The sequence below is a fragment of the Eleutherodactylus coqui genome, chromosome 2 (assembly GCF_035609145.1).
Source record: "Eleutherodactylus coqui strain aEleCoq1 chromosome 2, aEleCoq1.hap1, whole genome shotgun sequence".
NCBI lineage: Eukaryota > Metazoa > Chordata > Amphibia > Anura > Eleutherodactylidae > Eleutherodactylus > Eleutherodactylus coqui.
In genome coordinates, this window is record NC_089838.1 from 126928531 (window position 1) to 126941596 (window position 13066).

A 13066-nucleotide genomic window follows, 5' to 3' on the forward strand; every position below is an offset into this window, starting at 1 on the left:
TGTAATCATAGCAATTTCTATGTTCTTCGCCTGCACTCATGGTACAGAAAGGTGTGTGGGGTTGGCCTACACTTTAGCTACATAAATGTAACTTGGGCCTTGGCTATACTGCAGCTACTGAAATGGAACTAAGACTGCGCTCCCACTATACTGCTGCTTCGGAATTGTTCCTGGGGCCTGTGTAGGCTGCTACAATGACTTAAATGGAACTAAGACTATGCTCCTCCTATACTGCTGCTTCGGAATTGTTCCTGGGGCCTGTGTAGGCTGCTACTATTACTGAAATGGAACGAAAACTGCGCTCCCACTATACTGCTGCTTCGGAATTGTTACTGGGGCCTGTGTAGGCTGCTACTATTACTGAAATGGAACTAAGACTGTGCTCCCCCTATAATGCTGCTAGTGATATGTTAGTGGGGCCTGTCGCTAATGCTATGGCTGAAATGTTACTAATTCTGGGCTCTGCCTATACCGCTGCTAATGGTATGTCTCTGGGGTGTGAAAAAAACAGAGGCTTCCCAAAGACATGATGGCGGCGAGGCCATTTCCCACCAACGCTGTTACTGTTAAGGTGCATATAACCACAGACACGTGGAGAGGACACGTAGTGCCTCCAAAACATACCCCGCCACGGCCCACTTAATCCTGGCCACATTCCGAAAACCAACAAAATAAAACCGCGCTACTAGGTCCGCAGTCACCACCACATTACCACCAACGCGGTTACTGTTAAGCTACATATTACCAGTCTGACTGGGGCATGCAGTGTTGGCCGGAGCCCACCTGCATTAAGCACGACATTACTACCTCAGCTGTGTTGGGCAATGCAATGGGATATTTTTGTGTATCGCCGGTGGGTTCCAGGGAGCCACCCATGCTGTGGGTCCACAGGGAATTATAAATGCATCTGTTTCCACTTGTAAAGAACCCCAGTCAGACTGCGGCATGCAGTGTGGGCCGAAGCCCACCTGCATTAAGCACAACATTACTACCTCAGCTGTGTTGGGCAATGCAATGGGATATTTCTATGTACCGCCGGTGGCTTCCTGGCACCCACCCATGCTGTGGGTCCACAGGGAATTATAAATGCATCTGTTTCCACTTGTAAAGAACCCCAGTCTGACTGGGGCATGCAGTGTGGGCCGAAGCCCACCTGCATTAAGCACGACATTACTACCTCAGCTGTGTTGGGCAATGCAATGGGATATTTTTGTGTATCGCCGGTGGGTTCCAGGGAGCCACCCATGCTGTGGGTCCACAGGGAATTATAAATGCATCTGTTTCCACTTGTAAAGAACCCCAGTCTGACTGGGGCATGCAGTGTGGGCCGAAGCCCACCTGCATTAAGCACAACATTACTACCTCAGCTGTGTTGGGCAATGCAATGGGATATTTCTATGTACAGCCGGTGGCTTCCTGGCACCCACCCATGCTGTGGGTCCACAGGGAATTATAAATGCATCTGTTTCCACTTGTAAAGAACCCCAGTCTGACTGGGGCATGCAGTGTGGGCCGAAGCCCACCTGCATTAAGCACGACATTACTACCTCAGCTGTGTTGGGCAATGCAATGGGATATTTTTGTGTATCGCCGGTGGGTTCCAGGGAGCCACCCATGCTGTGGGTCCACAGGGAATTATAAATGCATCTGTTTCCACTTCTAAAGAACCCCAGTCAGACTGGGGCATGCAGTGTGGGCCGAAGCCCACCTGCATTAAGCACAACATTACTACCTCAGCTGTGTTGGGCAATGCAATGGGATATTTCTATGTACCGCCGGTGGCTTCCTGGCACGCACCCATGCTGTGGGTCCACAGGGAATTATAAATGCATCTGTTTCCACTTGTAAAGAACCCCAGTCTGACTGGGGCATGCAGTGTGGGCCGAAGCCCACCTGCATTAAGCACGACATTACTACCTCAGCTGTGTTGGGCAATGCAATGGGATATTTTTATGTACCGCCGGTGGGTTCCAGGGAGCCACCCATGCTGTCGGTCGACAGGGACTTCACAATAGGGAGTTGTACCTGCCTGTGTCTATGAATTAAAAAGCCTGGTCTGACTGGGGCATGCAGAGACACCTTGACAGAATGAATAGTGTGTGGCACATAGGTTCCCCATTGCTATGCCCACGTGTGCAGCTCCTGATGGCGGTGGCACAGGATTCTATTTCTCATTGCTTCTGTACAGCATTGTGGGCTATCGCCCCGCCCCTTTTAAAGAGGGTCGCTGCCTAGCCATGCCAACCTCTGCAGTGTGTGCCTGCGGTTCCTCCTCATGGCAGACGCACTTCTAAATAGACATGAGGGTGGTGTGGCATGAGGGCAGCTGAAGGCTGCGCAGGGACACTTTGGTGTGCGCTGTGGGGGGGAGGGGGGGGCGGTTGGGCAGCATGTAAGCCAGGAGAAGTGGCAGTGGAGTGTCATGCAGGCAGTGATTGTGCTTTGTTGGAGGTAGTGTGGTGCTTAGCTAAGGTATGCCATGCTAATGAGGGCTTTTCAGAAGTAAAAGTTTTTGGGAGGGGGGGGGGGGCACTCTTGCCGCTATTGTGGCTTAATAGTGGGACCTGGGAAATTGAGATGCAGCCCAACATGTAGCCCCTCGCCTGCCCTATCCGTTGCTGTGTCGTTCCCATCACTTTCTTGAATTGCCAAGATTTTCACACAAGGAAACCTTAGCGAGCATCGGCGAAATACAAAAATGCTCGGGTCGCCCATTGACTTCAATGGGGTTCGTTACTCGAAACGAACCCTCGAGCATCGCGAAAAGTTCGTCCCGAGTAACGAGCACCCGAGCATTTTGGTGCTCGCTCATCTCTAGTTCTAACTGTAATATTGTCATTTTTAAAGTGTCACTTTTTATTGAGTTAAAGGGGTTTTCTGGTCAAAAATACTATTGATGACCAATCATAAGGATAGGTCATCAATAGTTGATCGGCTGGTTGTTAATGCGGCACTGACTGCTAGCGCTCGCACAGCTGATCGGTCATCAATAGTATTTTTGACCAGAAAACCCCTTTAAATACTTAACGAGGAATAGGGATAGACACAATAAATGTGGGTATATCTTGGTATGGGGGCAAGTGGATTAGCTCCATATTAGGAAGAGGTTAGAAAACATGCTCATTCTGGGCAAAGTCAAGTTTGTCTCTTTCTTACTTGGACTGAACAAACTGAAGCGTGAAATATGTGACTTTGTTTTTTTGGTTGATGAAGGGGTGGTGAAGAGTAAATTCTGGACTGAGAATTTTTAAAATGCACCCAACACAGTTTACGGTTATGAACTATATTTGTTTAACTCCTTGAGTGGCAGGTTTCTTACCCCCCTGTCGTGCCCACCAGGGCAAGTTTTTTAAATGGGCCAATCATTTAATTTCAACTAATTTTGCAGTCGCGTTCCAAGAGCCATAATGTTTTCATGTGAGGGCTTGTTTTTTGCTGGAGAAGTTGTACTTTCTGATGGCATCATTTTTGGGTATATATAATGTATTGCATAACTTTTGTAAAAAAATTTGTAGGGAGATTAGGGGAAAAAAAGTAATACAAGTTTAAATCATCCTCCTTTTGCCATATCTATAATAAAAAATCTAAATCATAAAAGAAAAATACATATTTGGTATCGCCGCGTCCGTAAATGTCTGATCTATCAAAATAGTGCATTATTTACCCCCACGGTGAACGTAGTCCGAAAAAAAAATAAAGAACGCCAGAAATGCACTTTTTTGACCACCCTGTCTCCCAGAAAAAATGCAATAAAAAGCGATCAAAAAGTCGTATGTATTCCAAAATGGTACCATCGTTAGCTACAGGACATCCTGCAAAAAATGAGCCCTTGCTCAAGGACATTGATGGAAAAATAAAAAAGTTATTGCGCGCAGAAGATGCAGCAGAAAATAATTTTAAAAAATTAAATGTCTTTGAAAAAAAATACAAGTGCTATAGTAAAAAAAAAAGTATACACATTTGGTATCGTAGTAATCGTACCGACCCATAGAATAAAGTTATCAGGTCCTTTTTGTTGCAGTTTGTGTGCCGTAGAAACAAAAGGCACTGAAGGATTGTGGAATGTCATTTTTCTTTCATTTTACTCCACTTAGATTTTTGTAAAAGTTTTTCAGTACATTATATTGTACTTTAAATGGCACCATTGAAAAATATAACTCATTCCGCAAAAAACAACAAGCCCTCATACAGCGGCCTCGGTGGATAAATGAAGAAGTTATGATTTTTTAAACGGGGGGGGATGAAAAAAAGAAATGTTAAAAGAAGAAAAAAAGGGACCGTGTCATTAAGGGGTTAAATAATGTACTAACTTCCTTTTCTGGGTCATTACGACGCAGGGATACCACATGTGTAATTTTATTTTTAATTTTTCACAAAGTAAGGGGAGACAAGTGTTTTTAATTTTATTTATTTTCTTTTTTTAAATCATTTTTAACTTTTTTTTAACTTTTTTTTAATTTTTGTCCCTTTAGGGGACTTCCACAGAGACCCATCAGGACTCCCTGATCACATTCTGGGGGGGGTCCCATGGTGACAGCCCTTTACATGCTGCAGTCACATAGACTGCAGCATGTAAAGGGTTAACACAGCAGAGATCGGAGATTATCTCTTATCTCTGCTGTAAGAGCTGGCACCTAGCTGTCCTCTGACAGCCAAGCACCAGCTCTCCCTGCAACAGAGACCATCGGCTTGCTTTCTGACAAGCCGATGGTCTCTATAGCAACCTGTAAACAAAGCAGGACATTAGAAGCAGGAGATTGCCGGCATATCGGCAATATCTTCCTGCTTCTCAATGTCCTGCTTTGTTCTCTGTGGGACAGTGCAGGCAGAGCACACTGTCACAGCTTGTGGCATTGTGCTCTGCAGCTCCCATAGTAATACATAGCCCGGAAATCTACCGGGCTATATCGCTAGGAGCAGTGGAGCTTGTCCCTGAAAATTTCCGGGCGTGCCACTCAAGGGGTTAAACGGTTATGGACTGAGCTATTCTTCATTCAGTTTATTCTGGACTGTGTTAATCTGAACTACATTCATTCTGGACTGAGCTACTTTGGATTCATTTGATTCTAAACTGTGTTATTCTGCTGGAACGTTGCGAACTTCTCATAGATTTGTTTTATTAAGTTTAGGCTGCATCTGTCCAATAGAGTCCAAAGAACTCACAAGTCAACCAGAGAGCCATTACTGAGTGCGAGTCTTCAAGGACACAGCTTTCAGTGGTATGTATGGTCTAGTCACAAGACTAACCGCAGATTTGCCATTTCAAAGCCATGTTACTTGCCTTAATGTTGATCAGGGGTGGACCTCATCTGACTAAGACTTTTAACAGTACACAGCCAGCCAGCAGGGGTGCACAACAATCTGCAGTCAAGTGAGGAAAGGGTCACACATCAAAGCTCCTCTCTGAAGGCCAGAGACAATAAATCCTGGGTGGAGGGTGGTCCTAAACAGCCACGGCTACCACAGAAAAGGGGCTCTACAGTCAGCCATGCACACCTGCACTAGCACCTACATTCTCCTCAAATATCAACATGGGGAAAGAAGGTGTAAAGAACTTCCTCCTTTTGGATATCCATATATCAGAGACTTTGTCATTTTAAAGCATAAGAAGAAAAAAGTCCTTACGCAAAAGAAAACATACCAGTTTTTTATTTTTCGCCTTTTGATTTTTTCTTAAGCAAGTGTTACCAAACAAGTTTTCTGTTCTCAGCAACAAACATCAACATAGCAGTGTTTGAATTTCACTTAGGCCGGCTGCACACGAGCGTGACGGGCTCCGCCGCGGAATATTTCGCGGCGAAGCCCGTCACGGTGCCCCCCAGAAACCCCATACTTACCAGTGGATCCGGCGTTTTCGCTCCCGCATGACGCTTCCCCGCCCACCGCGTCACATGACACGCCCACCGCGTCACATGACGCGGCCGGCTGTGTCACGTGACGTCATATGACGCGGCGGCGGTAGGCGGGAAAGCGTTTTCACGCTATTTTCCGCTGTGTTACAGCGGGAGATAGCGTGAACGGATGGCTTCCATTGACTGCAATGGAAGCCGTCAGCGCGTACACCCGCAGCAAATAGAGCATGCCGCGGGTGAGGACGGGAGATTTCACGGTGCGGAATTCCGCGGTGGAATTGCGCACTGTGTGCCTTGAGCTATTAGGTTCAATAGAACCTAATAGCTGCGGGCAACGCAGCGGATTTTCGCCGCGAATTACGCGGCGGAAATCCGTTCGTGGGAAGGAGGCCTAATACCACTGAGGGATAACTGTAGGGAAATGTAACTGTACAAAATTCCCAATGATTCCAATTGATTGCTTGGGGTATAAACAGACGATTTTGTAAATATTTAGTTACTTTTAATTTACATACTGAAAAATGTTACTGGTGTCATTTCACATATAACTCCACAGACTGCTAAATGTAACTGATAGACTTGTAGCACAACTGGAAATAGTAAAAGGTTATTTAGGGAGACACATCAAAGCCCTCTACCTGAATGGTTGAAAAAAAAAATAAACAAACACAGTTCTACTAATTGCTCTCTATGCCTCAATATAATAAAATATTGTATATATGCCTCTCCTGGCTCCCCACAGTTTCAGCACCATGGCTCCATTCTCCACAATAGGTCACAGGCTGCTACAACCAATAATTAGCTTCAGTGCTCAAACACTGGGGTCTGTGATTGGCTGCAGCAACTTGTGATGTCCTGTACACAAGCTGAGTAAGAGCTGGGAAGAACGAAGGATGCGGCGCTGTAGTGGCAGGCACTTGGTGAGGTGAATATACAATCTTTTATTATTTTTAGGTATGTGCAGCTGGAATTAACTTAGACAATCCATTTACTTCGTTTTTTTCCGCCATTCGGGAACCCTAGTTGAAATTTTAGATAAAGATTGTTTACTAATAGGTGTCCACATAGCAGTCTATATGGACACAATGTGAACATATTTTGAATCTCAAAGTATTTTGTTCAGACTTTAGAATTTCTCATATCAACTCACATGAACCAGCCTCTCCAAAGTAGGAATGACTAGAGTTGTTTCACTCCCTAGAAGGCTGGAGTCTTTTTGAGCATCCTTAATGGCTTGTAAGATTTCTCCCATTCCTTGCTGTAATTGCTTATTTTCTTCAGAAAGGCCTTTTACTGAGAAATAAATCAATTAAATGAGAAGCGATCATATACATTTCACAAATAATGTCACAGAATCTTCTATTGTAGATGTAGATCATTTGGTAAGGCTGGATTCAGACGAACGTATATAGACTGGGTTTTCACGCCCAGCCGATATACGTCGTCTCTCTCTGCAGGGGGTAACCTGGAAGAGCCAGGAGCAGTGCTCTGAGCTCCCGCCCCCTCTCTGCCCCTCTGCACTATTTGCAATGGGGACAGGCGGGACAGGGGCGGGGCTAATTCTCAGAACTTAGCCCCGTCCCCGTCCCACCTCCTTTCATTGCAAATAGTGCAGAGGGGCGGAGAGGGGTGGAGAGGAGGCAGAGAGGGGGCGGGAGTTCAGTTTCTGCTCCTGTCTCTTCCATCCTCCCCCCCCCCTGCAGATGAGGACACCGTATATCGGCTCGGCGTGAAAACCAAGTCGATATACAGTCATCTAAATCCACCCTAAGGAAAAGACTGCAATCGTGGTTTTCGTCCCCTTGGATCCCACATAGCAGCCGTGACACCTTTGGGTTGCAACTGTGATGAGCCCAACACTCATGAAAGTCAGCATGGCCAGCAAATTAATTGTTAATTTACCATTATTAGTTTCATGTGGTTTTAAGCAAAACACATGACCATTAATAACCTACAGTCAGTTATCACTTAGTCCATTTGCTAGCTGTGCAGATTTGCATGACGGCGGGCCTCTTGGCTGCATCATGGAAGCAACCCAGCCAGTAGGTGAGACCTTAACCTCACCCTGTAAGGAGGCAATTAGTTACAGAGGAATACAGAAGCCAGAGGGAACATATGTTTCCCAGTATGTGCTCTAATGGTGGTGTTGTAAAGGTTGTATACTTATTAGTTTATGCATTTATAACTTCACATATATTAACATGCTTTTTCAGCTCTTAAAATTGATTACCTATTTTCAGGATAGGTCCTCACTAGCTGATTGGTAGTGGTCCGCGCCTGAGGCCCCTGCCAATCAGCTATTGTTGGCCTATCCTGAGAATCCTTTTCTTTCCAGAGCTGGAAACCCCCTTTAAACTATAAAATATGTTCTGCCTCTTGGTACAGTACATCCTATATTCCAAAAATTTAAATATGTGAATGAGTAACATTGTTTTCACTAGTACAATGAGCCAGCAAAATGTTTATTCCCAGTAATCAAACACATTACGCTACACTAATTATTGGGAAACACACAGGATTACTTACCTTGAGACTTTAATTCTGCCACAACTGTTCTACTTCGGTCCATCTCTCTTTCATTCTCATTCAACTGCCTTGACAAATATTCATTCTAAAAATAAAAAACAGTTTTAAAAGTTTGTATGAGATGCAAAACCCGACCCTCCCAAACTTTTTTTTTTTAATATATGGTTTAAAAAATAAACAAACAAAAAAAACACATTAAGGAATTTGTCACCAGGTTCATGCTGCCCATGAACCCGGGACAGGTACGTACACGGCACCCATGTATCTCTTATTCTGAAATGCTGTGGGGTTCTAAAATAGATTCTGAAATTTGATTCCAAACGGCACTCCGGGTCATGGCAGCGGCGCCATGCCAGCCTCTCTCTGCCCGGATCATGTGGAGTGATAGCCTTCCTACTGTTTGTGAATAGACAGAAAGCGGTCTCTCTAGATGATCCGGAGAGGCAAGAAGGGCGCTGCCCCTGTAACTTAGAGTGCAGTTCTGAAACAAGTTTCAAAATAGGTTTTCCTGAAGACAAAGATGGGCGCACTGTGCATACCTGTCCTGGGTTTGTGCTGCTCATGGATCAGGCAGCATGAACCTGGGAACAAGTTCCCTTTACCCACTTTATAACTATTTCAAGCCCTAAAAGAGGTTTTTCACTAAGGTAGGTGTTACCATATCACTAGAATATGTTGATGTGTTTCTGACTACTTGAATGAAGTGATAAAAGTGGTTGTCTCATTAGAGTCAGACAGTTTTCTAAATGCAGTCTCTGGGCTGATCAGCTTATTTCCCAGGAGGTCAACCTCCAAGCACACAGCTGATTTTGCCAAGGGAAGCTAGGATTTCACCTACAGTGTTGGCAATCAGATGAATAGCCATCCATGTAATAGCACAGCTCAAATCTGCCAGAACAAGAAGCACTTGTACAGAGGCGCAGCCATTCTGCCTCATACACATGGGTCCTAACAGACACCATCTTCATGAGACAGCACCTTTAAGTGCTGTGGCTTATTAGCAGAATTCCCTCGCACAATGTATGGCTGGGAGCATCACTGTGCACAAGAAATGCCAAAGGGATCCATTTCTTTGTTCTCTAGATTCATGGGGGTTTCATAGAACAGATCCCCACCAATCTTAATGTTCTAGCATAACCTAGTGAAATGTAACAGTATTAACCCTTTCCAATCCAATTTGTATCATGGTTTTCCTAGGGGGCTTACTCTTTTTCTGCCGTTATACAACGGCGCTATATGCTGGCTAAAGCCAGTACTGCATGAGGTGACACATTGGATAGGCTCAGACAGCAGAGAGGCTGGCAATATACAGTAAGAAAACCCCGACGGATGTCTTCCAACATCGGAGCTGTACAGCCTTAAATCATAATGTCTTTAGATATTAGACAGTGGATTGGAGAGGGTTAAATTATAGGAATTGTTTTCTAATGGCAATACGCACTTTGAGGCTATATTCATATGTGGCCAATTTGCTGTGGATTTTCCACAGTCGAAAAAAATCCGCAGCAAATCTGCATCACTTTATGCACATTTAGGTGCAGATCTACAGTGGATTTCAGCCCTTCAATTGAAGGGGTGAATTCTGCCGTGGAGCAGTACCCAAATCTCTGCAAAATGGTGCAGATTTGTTTCAGTTTTTATTTTGTTGCAGAAAACCTGCAGCAAATCCATCACATGTGAACATAGGCTAAGACTGTCACCCCCTTCAAGAAGTCTCATTTGACTTAGTGTACATGTAGACCTTACCTGCTAATCTTGTCTCTATTGTTTTTTCTTGTGGGTACCTTAGTATTGTCTTATCCTTACTGTAACTGATCTTTTCATGGTGTGACTTCCTGATCAACTTGTGCTTATAGTTATTCTAGTAGCCAATCAGATTTCTTTTCCAGCTTACAATATCCCACAGTTAAGCTGTAGTCACTGACCACAGCTGTACCCAAAAACGAGCAAGAACTAGAAAAGCAGCCAACATTAGAAATAAAAGTTTTGTGCCATACTTCAAAAATTGCACGTAATTCTGTTTTGGCATTATTATAGGGACTAACACTGACAAAATGTATTTTTATATAGCTGTAGGTTTGAGTATTATGTTTTTGTAGCAAAATTTTACTCTTTGCAATGCAACTCATGTCACTAATGGTGACATTAGTCCCAAACAGAGCATCTAAACATTATTACAAAAATTACCTGACAATTAAAAAAAAAGAAAGTCCCAATCACAACTATGTAACATATGGGTGATGAAGTACAATATTGTATAGCCCAAACACAGCATGCATTTGAGGCATTCAAGTGAGCGTATGGCCTATATTTTTTATTAATTAAAACCGGATACTGGCACATATTTTTTTTTTCCCAATCTGTTTTCAATTTGTTCTTGCAGGTTTTTAATTCTATTATTTCACATGACTATGGAGGTGGCCATCTTGCATGAGATGCTGTTCTGTCCTGTAACAGCAGTCAGAGATATACTTTAAAGCAGCTACATGGACCACAGGAACATGTAGATCTTCATAGACTTCTATGGGAAAAAGTTCTAGGTATGATCTATGACCTGCGCAAAGGCAATTGTCCAGGGAGAAGAGGAGGTGAGCTACGACGATCAAGTATTGTCAGTGATTGATTCTGTGTTTTCTATACATAGGTGTTACCTTTCATTTTAAGGTTGTCTGTTATGTGAATGAGAAGACTGCTGAAAAGGTTTCTCTAAATGAAACATGAGCCTTTTATGAGGCTTAGTGGTCAGTGTGAAAACTGCAGGATTTCAGGATATTTTTTTACTAGTGTAGATTTAAAAAAAATTCTCCACAATACGTCAGGATGACCTATTCCCTTAGGGCTTGGTTCACATGGAATGGAATTGACAAAGAATTTCCGCGTGGAATATCCTCACGTTAATTCTACCCGTGGCTCCTAATCCAGGGATTAACCAGCAAAGTGGAGGTGATTTGGAAAAATGTCCAGCGTAGATGAAGCAATCAAAAATGTCCAGCGTAGATGAAGAACATAAAGCTTCAAGCTTTATTAAGTTATTTTAAAAGCAAGCCAACGTACAGTCCATATTAGTGACCGATAACACATTTCGGACATGTTTTAGTCATAGCTATGACTAAGCTACAACTAAGGACAAAATGTCTGAAATGTGTTGGTGGTCACTGATATAGACTATGCATTGGCTTGCTTTTAAAATACTATAAAGCTTGAAGTTTTATGTTCTTCATTTATGCTGGACATTTTTCCATTTTAGCACTTTACTAAAGGCCCTTTTATACACAAAGATAATCTTTCAAACGATTGAAAGATTTAGCAATCTATTTGCATAAAGTGTTAATGACCATTAACACTATCATCTTCATTTGCGTGTAAAAGGATTTCCAGGAGCTGTTTACACAGCTGGGAGTGTGTTTAAACATACGCTGGGCTCTTCAAACAGCTGCCGTAACATTCTGAGGCTGCCACCAGATTGCATTGTTCTCCCAGCTAGTGTAAAAATGCCACGGGGAGAACATCATTCAGTCTTTTGATAGCTGAGCGAAATGTATTCAAATGGAATGTATTTGTTTAGTCTGTCAGCGGCTGAATGATGGATTTTCAGTCTAACTAAAATCCGTCGTTCAAATAAAAAGAGCACGATGTCAGGAGCACAGGAGCGAGGACACACAGGGACGAGTGTCAGGCATCGTTTGCCTGACATTCATCCCATCTAAATGGAGCTTTAGTTTTTTTAAAAGCTGGAGCTCTGCTTGTTCATAATCAATAGCAGTTTTAGTACTAGACCCGCAGACAGCTGCTCACCAGGAGGATTTCTTCAGTGAAGTTGCCTTATTTAGGCTACCCACTTAAAAGGAGAAAAACGTGTTTCTATATTGGTCAGCTTACTTTGATTAGTTTCATGTTCAAAGAATGAGAAATGTGCCTGTTTGGATCCGTACTGTCTAGATTTACAGCGTGTTTGTGTCCTCATCAACATGAACATCTATCTCCTTATCACTCGCTACAATGTAAACATACATATAACTGGTTTCTCGATTTAGTAAATGCAATTTCCCACTTTATAAAGAAAACAAACTCAGAATTTACACTAACAAAGTTGAGATTTAATGAGCTTATTCCTCAAATTAGCAAGTTGAGTACTTAACTCCACTAAATGAGTTTTGACAGGATCTAAAAGATTTGGGCTAAGGCAGGAATCTGACATATAATTTGCTTTCTCTCCTTCTTCATGACCTGAACAGTTCTGGTCTTCTTGTGTAGGACCAGAAGTCGGCTGCATTACAAAATGAGGAGAGTCTGACAACGCTGGGGACTTTGTTTGTACCGAAGTACTTGGAAGAAGTTTATGAATTTTCAGCTCTTCATTTTCACATCTTGTTGAGCTACTCTGTATTGCAGGTTGTGTCTCGGAAATTCGACTATGTACATTACAGATACCAAAACAGTGTTTTTCATGTGTCTGGATAAAGGAGATCTGCTTTCTAGCTAGAGCTGATCTATACGCTGCCTTCCCCGATTTTTCTCTCTTCCTGTTTTCAATTGATAATATATCTTTACCACCAAGAGATGGTAAAACACTTTCATGACGTTTGTCAGCCAAAGGGCTACCAGTGTTGAACACTTTCTTCACGACGTCCCTATTGTGTAGTTTGGGCCTGGTCTCATCATGCTGTGATGAAACTGAATCTCTCATA

The 13066-nt window shown here is 43.2% G+C and overlaps 1 protein-coding gene across 2 annotated transcripts in view; it reads right to left on the bottom strand.

Moving 5' to 3' along the window:
- CEP290 (centrosomal protein 290) overlaps positions 1 to 13066 on the bottom strand; it is a 199310-nt gene that overhangs the window by 148884 nt on the left and 37360 nt on the right. For both annotated transcript variants that reach the window (XM_066591495.1, XM_066591494.1), the window contains exons 18-19: positions 8379 to 8463; positions 7003 to 7145 (exon numbers count right to left, since the gene is read on the bottom strand). In XM_066591495.1, the coding sequence (XP_066447592.1) occupies positions 7003 to 7145; positions 8379 to 8463 (228 nt within the window). The remainder of the gene's footprint in view (positions 1 to 7002; positions 7146 to 8378; positions 8464 to 13066) is intronic.